The sequence below is a fragment of the Suncus etruscus genome, chromosome 4, assembly GCF_024139225.1.
Source record: "Suncus etruscus isolate mSunEtr1 chromosome 4, mSunEtr1.pri.cur, whole genome shotgun sequence".
Taxonomy (NCBI): domain Eukaryota; kingdom Metazoa; phylum Chordata; class Mammalia; order Eulipotyphla; family Soricidae; genus Suncus; species Suncus etruscus.
The window spans coordinates 137762591-137779388 of NC_064851.1; the positions used below are offsets into that span (position 1 = coordinate 137762591).

The 16798-nt window shown below is 42.9% G+C and overlaps 2 protein-coding genes across 4 annotated transcripts in view; one reads left to right on the forward strand and one right to left on the reverse strand.

The window, feature by feature from the left end:
• RBPMS (RNA binding protein, mRNA processing factor) overlaps window positions 1-16798 on the forward strand; it is a 191057-nt gene that overhangs the window by 125167 nt on the left and 49092 nt on the right. For all 3 annotated transcript variants that reach the window (XR_007494884.1, XR_007494885.1, XM_049772409.1), the window contains exon 5: window positions 6198-6348. Coding sequence is in view for 1 of the 3 variants with exons in the window: in XM_049772409.1 (XP_049628366.1) it covers window positions 6198-6348 (151 nt within the window). In the remaining 2 variants the exon portion in view is untranslated. The remainder of the gene's footprint in view (window positions 1-6197; window positions 6349-16798) is intronic.
• GTF2E2 (general transcription factor IIE subunit 2) overlaps window positions 1-16798 on the reverse strand; it is a 188033-nt gene that overhangs the window by 56688 nt on the left and 114547 nt on the right. The gene's annotated exons all lie outside the window — the stretch shown is intronic.

The following is a 16798-nucleotide window of genomic DNA, read 5'->3' on the forward strand; positions in this document are numbered from 1 at the left end:
GCTGTGTGAGGGCTGTGTGCCAGGAGATCCCTTGGTTCTGCAGAGACTGTAGAATCTTCAGTGGAATTCCCTTCTTCCCATTTATTCTCTATTTTTTAATTTTTTTAAATATGTATCTGATCTTATCCATAACTTCGTGCACACACATCAAATACTGCAGCGTTAAGCAGTACAGAAAATGTACTCCCTACCACTATTAACAGGTTGTCACATTTTGTGCTTACACTGACTGATAGTTCTTTTTCTGTTTCTTTTCCACTCAACACCCTTCCAGACTATGTAAAAAGTATTTATATTGCTTCCATTGTCTTGAAAACTAGTCAGGTACCAAAGCATTCTAGATCTTCTTTTAGAATTGACTGATGGACTCGCAGGCCTCAGGGAGGCAGCTCTGAAGCCTTGATGAGAAATTTGGACTTTTCTCTAGTAGCAGAGGAATCCGTCATGATGACCCAGTATTCCACATTTTCTCCTCTTCTTGGCTTTTCACCTTTTCACACGTGCTGTCTGGCATCAGTCTGCAGAGCAGCAGTTGGAAACTGCTCCCCTAACTTTAAGCCTATAGAAGAATAAGTACTTGTGGGGAAGATTCTGTCACTATCTGTTATCATGGAAATTGGAATCCAGACATTGTGGCCTTCCTGAATGTGCATGTCTCAGAGAAGCAGCAGCAGATCAGCCTTTCCCAGCTGACTTCTTTTTCTAGAACTGTGCTAATTGTTTCACATTTGGTTTGCATTGTGATGTTCAACTACCCTAACACTAGTCATGGGGTTTAAAGTCCTGCATTGAGTTACTCTTGTACTCCATCACCAGCACTGTCTGATTGGTAAAATCTACAGGGACCAGAGCAAAGCAGCCAGGGATGTTTGCCCGGGTTCAATCCCTGGCATCCCATGTGGTTCCCTGAGCTTGCCAGGTTTGAATAAAAGGTCTGTGTTCTTATCCATCCACCTTCCTGCTAAAGATGTTTTCTTGGGCATTTTAACATCATTATCACATCTAATTAAACAGATCCCAAATAGCTCCTTAAACACTCTGTTCATCTTTTTATATTTTCTTTAGTCAAAACTGTTTTAGATAAGCATAAGCTTCTAAAGAAATTTTAATCACTTTAGTCCTTTTGTCGTTTTCAGTGGCCAAGATTTTGACTAATGCTACCCTTCCTGATGTGGAAGGACAGTAGTCCAGTCCCAGTGACTTTACTAAAGAACAGTTGGAAGAATGTGCCTCAGAATAATCTCAGATGCTCAGATGCTCCCAAGTTGATCATTTGTAGGCACTAAATTACTTAAGCACCAGCTAGTGCCTATGAAACCAGGATCAGATAATAGCCAGAGAAACCTGGATTTCCGCCTTGGCCTTTTGACTTTTTGTGGCCCATTCAATCAATAGCGTCTCTGTTTTGTCTCCAAGAGAGCCTCTTAAGCAGCTAGAATTTATTTGCAGTACCTCTGGATTCCTAAAAAATTTGGTTTTTCTAACTTCAGTTTTCCGTTACCATTCCGTCATATTTTATTATATTCTAGCTCTTCTTTTACAAAAATTGTGGGCTTTTATATAGTTTGTAGACTGATAAAAAGGACAGTTGAAAATGTCGTAACGTTCTAGGAATCCCAATTCAATTTAGATAGTAAACAAACATTTGCATTGAGATTACTAATAGAATTTAGAAAACTACCCCTTACAATTTGCAAGTAGTTCTTCAACTTAACTTAGGTTTAATTGAAAGATTAAAAACAGAATTTCAAAAAAAAATTCCCGCAATAGTCTTAAAAGGCCAACTTTGTGTGTAAGTGGCATTTCCTCACCAACTTGTGTAGGCAGATGAAAAGGCCGTCAGGAGATACAACAGGTAGTGTCACCTTGCTCTCCACATCCCATATAGTTTCTGAGCACCACCATATGCGGCCCCAAAACAAACCCCATAACAGTTAAACATTCCCCCCCCCAAAAAAAAAAAAGTTGAAAAAACACTAGTTTAGAACATTTCAGTATATAAATGCAGTAGGTGCATTTTCTTTAGGTATTCCTGATTACTCTGTAGCTTTTCATAAAGAATTACAGGACTTGTTGCAGATAGTATGCACCTGATGTGAGTTCCATCCCTGGCACCTCCGTATGGTCCCCCAGCACCACCAGGAGTGTTTGTTTGTTTGTTTTTTTGGGTCACACTCAGGTGCAATCGGGTTACTCCTGGCTCTATGCTCAGAAGTCGCTCCTGGCAGGCTTGAAGAAACCATGGGATGTCGGGATTCGAATCACTGTTCTTAAGCGTGCAAGGCAAACACCCTACCTCCATACTATGTCTCCAGCCCCCAGGAGTGATTTTTGTTTGCAGAACCAGGAGTAATCCCTGAACACTGCTGGTTGTGGTCCAATACCTTAAACACTAGAACTTAAATGATCACATACATCACACAAAAGTTGTTGTGGTGTTGTTTTTAACCCAACTTACGGGTTAAATACCCCAGAGAAAAGGTAGAGCAGGATTTGGGACTATTGGAAAAGAGGAGAAAGACTGAGTTTGAGTTGACGAACAATTTAGAAAGGATACTATGAGGTATTTTGGGGAATTATGACTCAGGAAAAGCTTTTAGCAATAATGCTTTTGTTGTCTTGCTACGGGTGTGTGGGGTGTTACTGTTGTTGAAGGGGTTTTCAAACACCATGGCTCAGGAACTGGAAGGCCTGTGGTGCTGCTCAGGCCCTGCTGTGTTGGGGAGGCACCACACTATTAATGTTTGTGGGCCATTAGGACCACCATGAATGGTGTGCTTGGAGTAGAAATGTAGGTATGTACCTACATTCTGAACGTATAGCCAAGAGTAACCCCTGAGCGCCATAAGGTATGTGGCCCAAAAAGCAAAACAAAAAAGAAGTGTATAGTTCTGATCTGTCCTGTAATAATCCAGTCTGTCTACCAAGGATGCACATCTACCAACAGGAATTTTGTCTCCCAGCATTTGCCCCGGGGAAAGGGACAGTCCTCAACTGACCATATTGGAATCTCCATTGGTTTCACAGGTGTCTCAGGCCGCCTTGAAGACATAGACATTTTGTAGGTAACTGTCCTGGAATTGACTTCATGCTGGTGTTCGACAATTGTTCTTTTAGTCATCTTGTAAATGAGATGATACCATTTGCCTTTGGAAGAGAGGAGGTTTTGCATATTCTAAGAGTTCTCTTGTGTTAATAGGCAGAAAATGGAAAAAATTGATTTTGAAAAGCAGATTTCCCCCTTTTTCCAGGCAGTGATCTGATCTTGTGAAGTTAGTCAGCATGGCCTCACTTCATTAGGTTAATTAAAACCACAAGGTAGAAAGCCTGGTGTGGCTCAAGTTATCAAGCACGCGCTGAGGATATGCGGAATCTTGGTTTCTTTCTCTCCTCAGTTCTGAAGGATCCCCTGAGCACTGCCTACTTGAGGCCCCCTGAACTATTAAGAAAGCAATCATGCTTTGTACTTTTTCTTATCTGCCTTCTACTTTTTTTTCTCCTCTGCCGCTTTTTCCCTTAATATGTTTTCCTATCCCTGCTCCTTTTTAACAGTAGTAAAAACTTTTGGCTTGACTAAGCCCTATGGATAGAAACTAGCCGAGGAGGATATTGATTTCCAAATATGGTCCTACTGCTAAAGATGTTAGTGGAATGTGGCTTGTATTCTAAGCCTCAAATAAGCTGCCAAACAAATTAGGTCATTTCAACTTCATAACTTTTTTTTTTTTAAATAAGGAGATGGAGCTTTGATTTGGAACATGATGGTTGTGGTGTTTCAGCTCCAGCAGAAGAGGGGAACAAGGGTGTAGGAGACTGGGTTGAGTGTGTTTGGGGATCTCAGAATCCCCCATCTCCCACAAAATGACTCAAATTGTGTAATGTAATCGGCAAGCACACCTGTGGTCCCCAGGTGAGCAGTCTCATTTATTGTCAGAGGCGCAAAGGTTCCAGAAGACCACAGACACTACATTCAGGATGTTTTTGGTCTCGGCCCTTGTCATGTTGCCATGTTCTCTCTGTCAGGTCTGAGAAAGCTGCTGCCTTTCAAGGCCTACAATGGTCAGGTGTAGTGTGCAGAGAGGACACCTTCAAGGTGATGGCATGGTGTTAATGTGCATGCCTGGAGCGAGCTGGAGAGACAAATCCTTCCACAGAATACCTTGAAGTGACAGGCCAGGGCAGCACTTTTTCTTTTTTTTTTTTTTTTTTTTACAGTTGCCAACCATGCCCACAGCTCTTCATGGCCATATTTGGAAATTCTGCTGTGATATTAGCGTAAATAGAATGAAATATTCTTAAGTAGAAGCGGATGGAAGCAGAGACTGCTGCAGAATGCTGCTTTGTTCTTTTTCCTCCTTTATGTTATTTTGGCAAATGACTATAGAGCCTTTTTTGAATTTAAAACAAAATTTGCAACCATGAGAGGCAGAGTTCCTTTTTAGCATTGCCTATACCAGCACTTTTTCCCCCACTCTCTTAGTTTGCCATCTTTGATCACTTCTCAAAAAATGGAGAAATCACACTCAACACATTCTACCATCTCCCAGGCAGGTGTGGGTCATGGTTCATTAGCTTTTGCGAGACCTCCCATAGTACCTCACTCTCTTTCCTTAGCCTTTCCTTCTCTCTCCATCTAGTTCCTTCCATGGCCCTTTGGAGCTGAGCCTGTAAAGTTCCTCCTGGTCGAGGAGCCAGACGGGTTCACTCATTTTTTGTGGAAATTGCTCTTGGTTTTCTTTAGGCTGTTTTTTGAAAAAGAAGAAAGCTGTGGGGTGGCCCACAGGTGTCCTGAATAAAATAAAGCACGTCTGTTCTTTGGCTATTCACTTGAGCAGACCACGCCCTCACGGCTCCTTTCCAGAATATGCTACAGAACTAAGCACAGGCCCTGGATCTGTTTTGGTTATACATTGTGCAGTAGATTGAGATCTGACTATAGCATTCGACACATTATGGGATTGTTCATGGTGCTTTGAAAGGGGCATTCTGAATGGGAGTCTTTCAGTGTAGACTTTCTCTAACCTCGTATCTTACAATGTCTCAAGTTCATTGATTATATTTTATTTTGGACAGATTGCAGCCAAGAGTAATTGAAATTACTCTCAAGTACAAACTTTATGCATGTACTGATAAACCATAATGAAAATGTAGGCACATTCAGAATTCATGTAAATTATACTACTTGGAATTATATAGTCCTTATTTTATTAAAGACTTTTCTTGGGCGGGACCAAACCATGCTTGGGGAACGTCTGGTGCTGGGGATCAAACCTGGGCCTCCCATATTCAAAAGCACATGCCCTGGCCGTTTGAGTCATCTCGCTGACCCCTTAGATCTTTTTTTTTTTTTTACAGTTGCTTTATTAGAAGTTAGTATCATAAGTATATCACATATTTTTATATATACAGATATATTGAATGCATACAATTTGTGAGAATAATAGAGCATGGACATGAGATCATTTGGGATCAAATCTAGTCATTAGACCCCTTAGATCTTAAAATTGGTTCCTGTCTTGATATTTTGGCAATCTATGTAGCACAAACTGAGAGGGATATAGTCTTTCCTGCTTCCATAAGCGACAACAATAAGGCATTAAAAACTGTTCTTGGTGTCAGAACTGAGGCCACTCATTCAGTTCAGGCTTTTGCAGAAGTTAAAGAGATTTTTTCTCTATAGCGCAGGGCAGAACTAACTCTTTCGTCCAAGTTAGTCATCTTTGGTCTGAGTGTTTGACTATGCTAAAGATTGACTGGTTCACATTTAAATTTGAAATCAGGCTGGAGAGATAGCACAGCGGGAGGGCTTTTGCTTTGCATGCAGCCATTCTGGGATTTACCCAGGTTCTATTTCCGCCATCCCACATGGTTTCCCCACCTGCCAGGAGTGATTTCTGAGTGATTCTAGGAGTAATCCCTGAAGGCCCCTGAATGTGGCCCAAAAACAAAACAAAACAAACATCAAACCTGAGCATTTTTGTCTTAGAAGAAGAGAGTGCGTTTAGAAAAGTTGCAGCTACCATTTTTAATGAAGTAAGCAACATGTGCCCCCCCTCACCCCCCCCCTCAACCAGTTACTTGTGAGCTCTGCTGACCTCTTTTCCTGACAACCAGGGTTAGTGGTGTGTGTACTGTCACCATTCCCGTTTGGCACTCAGGAAATGAAAACATCTTTCATTTGTTCTTTATCTCCAAAGGGCATCCGCTTCGATCCTGAAATTCCGCAAACGCTACGACTAGAGTTTGCTAAAGCAAACACGAAGATGGCCAAGAACAAACTAGTAGGGACACCAAACCCCAGTACTCCTCTGCCCAACACTGTACCTCAGTTCATTGCCAGAGAGCCATGTAAGTTGATCTACTTTTCATTTTGGAACAAAATACTATTTGCTGTTTGTGAGGTGATGCTACAGACATCCAGCTGGCTGTCATGTTCCATTTCCATGAAAAGGCTGCTGCTTCTTACCATCCTAGTCCCAAATGAAACAATCTTGCTTGTAATTAGTTCAGCTTGTTCATAACCCTAACTGCAAAATAGCAGATTTTCTTAATGTGGTCTTGACCTCATTATGAGTTATGTCCTATTTGGGATATAAATGCTTCTTTATTTCCCCACCGTTGGCTATAAGAACTAGGTCTTCTTTGGGGCCGGAGTAGTACTTCGAGAAGGTGAGTAGGGCACTTTGTAAAGCGGTTGATCTGGGTTTGATCTCTAGCATCCATATGGTCTTTGGAGCCCACTAGGAGTGGCACTGAGCACAGTCAGGAGGAAGCCTTGCACACAGCCAGAAGATTTCCTCCCGACTATCTGTGGCTCCCTGGCGTCCTATATGGTCCCCCAAGCCAGGAGCGATTTCTGAGCGCATAGCCAGGAGTAACCCCTGAGCGTCACCGGATGTGCCTCCCACCCCCCAAAAAAAGAAGTGAGTCTTCATAAATCTCTTACTCCGCTTCTTAAATATCTATCTGTGGCGTTGGAAAAATAGAATATTAAAATTGAAACAGATTCTAAGAAATCTATTTTTGAGACAATTTGGCCATAAATCTAGAGGGAGAAAGCAAACAATTTCTGTATGGGAACAATCTGTTATAAATAATACAAGAGTCAGCAAATACCAGCTAAGCTTTACAGAAATTTGGGGCTTCCTGCTTTAAATTAATTTGATAAGGACTCTAGTCACCTTCCTATGTACATCTTTGCTGTCCCCTCCAATTCCTCATTGAACTTACTACCTACGAGTCAGACTCCACTTTCTGCCTTTGGTGGAAAAGTGCCTTGGCTTCTTTCTCATGCTCTGGTGGAAGCAGGGGACAGGACGCTACATTTCCTGTTCCTTGCAAGGCCACAGGTTCATTGCGTGGCTGGTCATTCAGTCCATTCCAAGTGATCTGCTGTTATATTTGTATCTTGTCATTTGTGACTGTCTTTCCAAGTCACGATCTTCGCCAACTTTCTGCTTTTCCTGCCAGTCAGCTGTTCTTAGTGAAAGGCGTCCAGGTTCCTTCCTTATGCCATTTCACATGTGAGTTACGATCTTGCAGAAGTTAGAGTTGTTTGGTTACTTCCTCATAGAAAAGCTGGCGTTTCTTAGTGAAAACTAATAATAATGAGTCCTTGACCATGGCAATAGTATACAGAAAGAAAGTTAAGGCTTACCTTGCGCACATCACTACTGCTTTGATCCTTGGCATAGCCTAAGCAAACATCCAGGTAGTAGCCCCTGAGCACCACCAGTAAGATCCTTATATTCCCATGATCCCCAAGTAAGAGTTGGCTCACTACCCTGGATTCCAAAATAAATTTTTCTTATTTTATTTTATTTTTCTGATAAATATATATCAAATATATATATTTGGTTTTTGAGCCACACCCAGCAGCACTCAGGGATTACTCCTGGCTCTCTGCTCAGAAATTGCTCCTGGCAGGCTGAGGGAACCATATGGGATGCTGGGATTTGAACTGGATTATTATAATTTATAATTTAAGGGGAAAAACTACTTTGTTTTTCTATGTCATAGGAGCATTTGAAACATTTATTGGAAAGAAATCTAAACAGACGTTTCATATACTGCAGTTGAGAATGTGTCAGGACATTAGGATAGTTTGTTTGTTTGGGGGCCACTCCTGCTTCTGCTCAGAAATTACTTCTTGCGGGGCTGGAGAGATAGCATGGAGGTAAGGCGTTTGCCTTTCATGCAAGAGGTCATCGGTTCGAATCCCAGCGTCCCATATGGTCCCCCGTGCCTGCCAGGAGCAATTTCTGAGCATGGAGCCAGGAGTAACCCCTGAGCACTGCCGGGTGTGACCCAAAAAAAAAACCACAAAAAAAAAAAAAAAAAAAAGAAATTACTTCTTGCAAGGCTTGCTGGATGCTGGAGGATTGAACCAGGTTGGCTGTGTGAAAGGCAAGCACCCTATCTGCTGTGCTATTGCTCTGGCCTTTAGGACATTAGAACAGTTTCTTACAGCATCTAAGCAAGCACCCTACACATGATGTATATTTACTGAATATTATAGAGATGCACAGATGAATGGAGATTTGAATTTGGCTCTTTACAGAATGACTCCATTGGTGTGATTTATTTTTGTCTGGAAATGTCTTCTCTTGATCAGGCTTAAGATTAGAGTGTTTGGGAGGATACCTTGATCTACAAAAGATAACCTAAAGTAACTCTGCTTTTCTCATGAGCTTGTATGCCTTAGGTCTCTCGACATTTTGGAAAGATGAATTCAACTTGGAAGCATCATGCTGGGAATCTCTTACAAGTTTTTGTTAGTTTCAGTGTGACAGATGAATAAACTAGACTTCGCAAAGTCCAAGAGAGGAGAGCTTAGGGTACTTACAGCCTGAGCCGGTTCTATCCACCTCCCTTTCATGTGTCCTCAGCAGCGCAGATAGTTTCCATGACAGGCTCAAAAGTTGCCTTACTGATTGTGGCAAAACAAACTTGAAGTTAAAAAAAAAAAAATCAAACAGCCCTGTATCCTTGAGAAAAGAAAACTTAGCATATGTTTCTTAAAATAGTTCCTGCTTACGACACAGGGGCCTCATAGCAGAAATAATACTGTGACTCAGATGAAGGTTATCGGCCACTGTCTTTCCCGTAGGGAATTATGAATGTCCCCGACTGTCCACACACAAAAGCGACACTTTCCCGAAACACAGTGCATACACAGACAGCCTGCTGGCCCATTCCATTCCTTCTTGCCTGTAGTTGGTACCAAGAAGGTCTAAATTAACCCCTGGTTGGGAATATACTGACAGAATCTGAGAATTTGTAGGTAGAAATGGCACTGTAGACCCCAGTTGTAAGAGCAACATGTTTACAAGTGCTTTGATCTTTGATGCTGGTGCTGATGCTCTTATATGGTACTGGCTGAAGAGTACTTGTTGTGGGCCAGAGAGATAGCATGGAGGTAAGGCATTTGCCTTGCATGCAGAAGGACGGTGGTTCGAAACCTGGCACCCCATACGGTCCCATGAGCCTGCCAGGAGCAATTTCTGAGCGTAGAGCCAGGAGTAACCTCTGAGTACTGCTGGTTATGACCCAAAAAACAAAAAACAAACAAACAAAAAAAAACACACACAACAAACCAAGAGTACCTGTTGTAAGACACTGTAGGAACTGTTTGAGATGAATTGATTATGCAACAGTTATGTATTCTCTCTCTCTCTTTTTATTTTTGTATTCTCATTTTTTAAATGCCTGTTGAGCTTCACTGAGTATCCAATATACTGTTAGGCACTGAAAAAAGGTGTCTGTGGTTCACACCTTTAGATAAAACAGCAGTCAGGCCTCAGAGACTGCCAGTGGTCACATTTGACAGGCACGTTGGTCCCAAGAAAATGATGGAACAGAACTTCTCTTACAACTCTAGGTTGCCCCAAATCCAACTGCTTGACTGACTGGACACCTGTTCTCTGTTTGCCAAGCATAGAATGAGAAGACCAGGCAGGTGCAGTTTCTGAAGGGAAATTGAGGACATGCTCCCTGGAGTCTTGACCTAGACCTGAGAGTGTTGAGGAGGGCTCTTGTTTTGCCAGTTACTGTCAAGCTTTGTTTGACCTTAAAATAGGAGATTCCTATTTCTTCCCCTCTAAAAAGATTATTCCTGGGGCCGGGAAGGTGGCGCTAGAGGTAAGGTGTCTAGCGCTAGCGTAGGACGGACCTCGGTTCGATCCCCCAGCGTCCCATATGGTCCCCCCAAGCCAGGGGTGATTTCTGAGCGCCTAGCCAGGAGTAACCCCTGAGCACCAGGAATGCTTTCTGAGTGGAAAGACAGAAGTAACCCCTGAACATCTATCTATAGGTGTGAACCAAAAAATTAAAAAAAAAAAAAAAAAGTAGGTGCTGATTTTTCCGACTTGTTGGCTTTGTTGACTGTCAAAGCTAATTAGGAAAAGAGGAATGTAGGAGTCTCAGGAAGAATAACTTCCCTGATTTCTTGAAAATTGTTGGCAACTGCTTCTCTTACTTTTCTTTATGCAGTAATGGAGGACATATGAGAAGAAAAAGTGAGACATGTAGATAAATATAATACAAAAAATCCAACATAGTAATATAGGAAAATAGTTTTTTGGGTGAGACGTACAGCTTGGAGATGAAAGAGGCAAAGTACTGTCTTTAGTTTCGATTTCCATCTTTAAGGGGGTGATCCTGTGCTTCCCAGTTTCTGCAAGGCATTTTGTAGTTAATTCTTGCCTTTGTCTGTCAGTTGTGTTTCTTTACAGTTGGAGGCCCAGGAACTTCCCAGAGCATTCTTAGCCACCAAGCATTAGCATTAGAATTGTGTTCCTTGCAAAATTCATAGGTTCCAGCCCCAGTTGCTTCTAAATGTGACCATGTTAGGAGATAAATTCACAAGAGAGATGATTAGATTAAAAGGAGACTATTCCAGTGGCCTGAATCCAATATGACTGGTCCGCACAGAAAGAAAAACATTCCAGGGATGTGCTTGGAATAGAAATTAGGCCTTGTAAGACACAGCCTGAAGGCCACCACCTGTAGGTCAGGAACGTGCCTTAGGAAAAGCCAAACCCACAGTCTTGAATTTGTTGCCTCTGGAACAGAAAGAAAATGCATTCCCGTTGTTTAGCCTTCTTGCCACATGTATTCATCCTTTTTAATATTCTTTCTGGTAATCCCAACTCCTGTGGCTTGGTCCCCTAATCTGATGCCCTGACCCATGAGGATATTCTGGGGTCCCCCAATTGAAAAGTGCTAACTTATACCAACACACTGGGGTTGGCTAGGGCAGCCTGAGCACGCTTAATCATTTTGATGTGATTTAAATTCATTTATCTTATTTATTTATTTTGATTTTTTGGGCCACACCCGTTTGATGCTCAGGGGTTACTCCTGGCCAAGTGCTCAGAAATTGCCCCTGGCTTGGGGGGGTCCATATGGGACACTGGGGGATCGAACAGCCGTCCTTCCTTGGCTAGCGCTTGCAAGGCAGACACCTTACCTCTAGCGCCACCTCACCGGCCCCTAAATTCATTTATCCTTTTAACTGTGCTCTGAACCCAAGTCTTCTCACCTGTAAAAAGGCAGTAACAGTGATCTCGATTCATGCTGTTGTGAAGATTCAACGGACCCTTTACTATTTTTTGGCCCACACCTGACTATGCTCAGGAGCTATTCCTGGTTCAGAGCTGGGATTCTCAGGAGACCATGCAGTGCTTAGGACAGAATCTGGGCCTCCTGCAATCCATTGACCACTCTCAAAGGCCCCAAAGGAAAGCTGTCATCAGGGCAAATTCTCCAAGTAAGCCTTTTTTATTTTTCATCTTTTGCAAGACAAGTCCTCTGCAAGTTCTCTGCTACTCTACTTGCCACAGATTTCTTCTTGTGCTTTATCTTTTGGTCACAGCCGTCCAACCCTATGAGTTTATTGGGATGTAATTCAGAGAGCTTTTCAACAAGCATGTTGCAGTGTTGTGATTAGCATAGAATAAAAATGCATGTGCAAAAGTGTTATGAGGTAAGTTTTGCAAAAAATACAGGAGTTTGATAGAATAAATACCCCATATCTCTTCATCCCATTTGCAGCAAACTGACTGTTTTAGTGCTCATTAAGATGGGGACCACCTGCCTTACCATCAGAACCTTTCTCAGACAACAGATTTTACCTTTAAAAACAATTCAGTTTTTAAAACTGCTATTGGACACTTTAAATTTTTTCTGCAATTCAGATTTCTAGAGTCTAACCTACAGACTCGTTGCTATGGGTTGCCCAGCAGAGGATAATTGCTGCGTTTCTTTTAAAACATTTTCCACTTTAATTGTTGCAGTAAAGACAATGTGTTCATATTGGCTTTACCATACATGCTAAAAAACTTGCTGCTGATGCACTCAGGTTGGAGAGCAAAGTTCTCCTTCCCACTCACATTCTTCTGTCCCCACCCACATTCTCTGTAAAACTTTGTTTCATTGCATGAGTACTTTTTGTTTTTGTTTTGGCTGAGGATTGAACTCAGGAACTCAGAGCAAGCTGCAGGGCAGTCGTTGAGTTCCATTCCTGTCAGGCTCAGAGACTCCCTGCCTCTTCTGTCTAGTGAGGACACAGTCATTCTGTGAATGTTCATCCACTTCCCTGTCTTCCTGCCACTCCTCCAGTGTTTCCTGTTGATCTCATCTGTCTGGCAGGGAGTTCTGTTTCCTTTCTGAAAAGTCTGTCCTGCAACGTTAACCTTGAAAGCACTGCACAGACAAATGCCATATTGCATTTGGGTCTGCACGCTGTTGATAGGTAGGAAATTTCTTACCTTCACCCGGGAGAGTAGTGGAAGAGCTAGTGTGTAGCTCTTTGTTCACTGGGCCAGAGCAGGGGCTTGGATTTCCCAGGCAACAGGCTTATATGTACATACTAGTTGAGGATGCACCCCCCCCCCTTTCATCTCTCCTCTCTCCTCTCTCTCCCCTCTCTCCCTCCCTCCCCCCTTCCTTCCTTCCGACCTCTCCCTCCCCTTTGTTGGGTAGTACCAGGGATCAAATCCAGGTGTCTGTCTCTGTCTGTCTGTCTGTCTGTTTCCCCTCTCCCCCTCCCTCCCCTTCCTTCCTTCCGACCTCTCCCTCCTCCCCTTTGTTAGGTAGTATCAGGGATCAAATCCAGGTCTCTGTCTCTCTCTGTCTCTGTCTCTCTTCTCTCCCCCTCCCCTCCTTCCGACCTCTCCCTCCTCCCCTTTGTTGGGTAGTACCAGGGATCAAGTCCAGGTCTCCTTCACACATGTAAGACCTGACTAACTTGACCACTATGCCACTGCCCCAGCCCAGCTTGTGGTGTTACAAAGACTTGGCAGTTGGATATCTTCACACTGCTCTCTTCAAGGGAGTCATTCAGACACTCTGAAGTCATAAAGGGGCCTGTATGAGGCTTTTACGGGCCGAGCAGTGCCTCCTACCATGGGCCAGTCCTCTTACCCTCATCTCTATTGTCTTGGGATATTATTACCATAAGATCTTTTTTCTTCTTCATCTTCTTTTAATATCCTACAAACGCGTGCAATCATTCTATGTCTATGTGGTAGGAAGTTTGCCACAAAGAGCAGAGGAGTGAATGCAGTTAGGGCAGAGAAGAATGACAGTGATAGTTGGAAATGATTACTTTGGACAAGCAAGTACTGGGTGCTGAAAGGAGGTAAAATGGTATACATAATACCTTTCAGCAAACGAATGTCTGAAAAGGAAAAAAGGGAGAGAGAGGAAAAATGTCTGCTGACTAACTACAAAACTTAATACCTTTACAACAAAGTTCAGATAGTTGCACCATGAGATTAAATGGCCTATCAGGGCCAAATTAGTAGTAGGGATCTTTTGGCCCTGAGCTGTCTCCAGCTTCTAATCTAGGAGCAGGTGTTTTCTTTCAGGTATCTTGACACTGAGAGTTAGAGCAAGGGTGGGAGGCCCTTTCTTCACCACCTGATGTTTCAGGTGAGCCCAGCTGTTTCTGGCTGCAGTTTAGGCAGTTACTCGGATTAATCACAGGCTTTTTAACAGATGAAAAGAAAGAAAACACTTATTTTTTTAGTACACTTGACTCTTTGAACACCACCAAAGTTAGAGATGTTGGCCCCTGCATGCACCCAAATCTAAGTACCATTTGTTGTATATACTTTTAAGAGTAACAACCCCCCCCCCCCAAAAAAAAAAAAAACTAACTGCAAACAGCCTGTTTCTCACCAGTGTTGAAAGCGACTGGATCACCTAAATCTGGGGTTTGGTGGGGTGTTTTGTGGGGTTTTTGTTTTTGTTTTTGTTTTGGGTCACACCCAGCAGCACTCAGGAGTTACTCCTGGCAGGCTCGGGGGACCATATGGGATGCCGGGATTTGAACTAATGACCTTCTGCATGAAAGATAAAAGCCTTACCTCCATGCTATCTCTCCAACCCGTTTGGTTGTTTTTAATGTTATCATCCATTGTATTCTTTAAGGGAGTAAACTGGAGAAAATAAAATGTCTAAGAAAATACTACGTGGGGCCTTTGCCTTGCAAGTAGCTGACCCAAGGACCTAAGGTGGTTGGTTAGAATCCCAGCATCCCATATGGTCCTCGTGCCTGCCAGAAGCTATTTCTGAGCAGATAGCCAGGAGTAACCCCTGAGCACCGCTGGGTGTGGCCCAAAAAAACAAAACAGAACAAAAAATCTTGGGGCCAGCAAGGTGGCGCTAGAGGTAAGGTTGTCCGCCTTGCAAGCGCTAAACAAGGAAGGACCTCGGTTCTATCCCCCGGCGTCCCATATGGTCCCCCCAAGCCAGGGGCAATTTCTGAGCGCTTAGCCAGGACTAAACCCTGAGCATCAAGTGGGTGTGGCCAAAAAAAAAAATACTACTTGGATTCTTGTTAAACCACTTCTCATCATTGTCTTTCTGTTTTGTTGACACGAAGTTGGGGTGGTGAAGCCAGATGTGATTCATAGTTCTCTGCCTGTGTTCAAGGGTCAGCTGCATGCACTTCAACTACTGCTTCAACCAGTGCCAGTTTGTAAGAGTAGAAAGGTTGAATTCGCCACTGGTCTGCCGACTTGGTTATAAGCGCCAGATATACAGGACAAATGCTGTTTCTCGGGTAGTCAAAAGTAACTTAAAAGCTGTCTTATAGCTGCAAGAATTGTATAAAATACATTTTTTTTCTGATAGAAATACCTAGAGCTTGCGGAGCCGGCAAGGTGGTGCTAGAGGTAAGGTGTCTGCCTTGCAAGCACTAGCCAAGGAAAGATCGAGACCAAGGTTCAATACCCTGGCATCCCATGTGGTCCCCCAAGCCAGGGGCAATTTCTGAGTGCTTAGCCAGGAGTAACCCCTGAGCATCAAATGGGTGTTGCCCGAAAAAAAAAAAGAATAAGAAAAGAAATACCTAGAGCTTGAAAAAAGATGAAAAGAAAAAAAATACCTAGAGCTTGAGTAATCACCAAAGTCATACATCTTGTTTTAGGTCTGACATGTTCTCCAACCCATCATTAATTTCTGGGCCTAACTTAGAGCTCACAGATGCATTCTATTATTCTATTTTTGAGGTATTAAGGTACCTCAAAGGTATTAAGGACTTTGAGCTTGCTCAGACCTTTGACAATAATAGGCTTGAATTAGTTTATAAGCACTAATTTTCTGCCCAGTGAGAATGAAATGTCAGTCTAATATTTAGATTTTGGTGACTGTAATGTATCTTCTCCAAAGTAGAATTTTTTGTTGCTGTTTGTTTTGGGGCAATGCTCAGGGATTACTCCTGGAAGAACTCAGGGAACCATATGGGATGCCCGAAATTGAACTGGGTCTTGAACCGAGGTCGACCCTGTGCAAGGCAAGCGCTGTACCTGCTGTATTACTGCTCTGACTCCTAAAGTCGGTTCTTCTATAGCTGATTGTTATGATTTGATTTCCAATTCCTCTGCTTGATTTCTCCGTTATTTCAGAAAATCAGAGTGCGTACTTTGAACAGCTTAAATAATTCTGTTGAATAAATATCATCTGTAAATCCCTGTGCAGGGTCCAGCTCTGCATAAAATATTGTCATCATCAGCACTATTAATTCCCCTGGGATAATCCTCAAATAGTAGGGTATGAGAACCAGTGGCGTCAGTGAGTAGAAAAATCTGGATGGATTCTAATTCTTCTCAGAGAGTCCTTGGGAGAGCACGGTCTCTTACTGTCATTTTACTATCTTGTTTGCCTGTCCCTGGGTTTGGTGGGAGAAGAACCCAGTGTGAGAAGCAAGTTCTGTTGAACTCTGGGCAGACTTTCTTGGCAATAGGAAGGAGGACAGAGAGGAAGAGGTGCCACACATGGCAGGGCAGGAGTGGGGGAGACAGGACGAGGACAGTGCTCTCTGGAAGCTGAAAGCCTGCAGCCTTTGAAGTTTTCTGAGGCAGCTCTGCATGTCCTTGCTGTGGGCCAGTTTGATGCCTGTGATTTCCATTCTGTATATTGGTTGCAACTTCAGAACCACCCTGTGAGAATTTTCTGAACAACACACAATGCTGAGTCACACCAGTGTTTTTGAAGCCCATTTTCATTACCTGTTCTCTCCAGCCTACAGATAGGGTTTGTGTTCAGGTACACTGTGAATGGTTTGTTAATTGTTTCGTGGAGTATACCTGGCAGGGATTTGTAGGCAGTGCTTGGGAACCTTGAGTTGGCAAAGGAAAACCTTGATTAAGTTTTCCTAGTCATTGATTCTCAGTGCAGTAAGAATGTTTGCATAACAAACTGGTGAAAACAAGAAAGTTGGGGGGTTTGGCCCCACTGTAGAAAAGATGGATGTCTGTTACTTCTGCTTCTAGGGACTATGGTTCTGTAT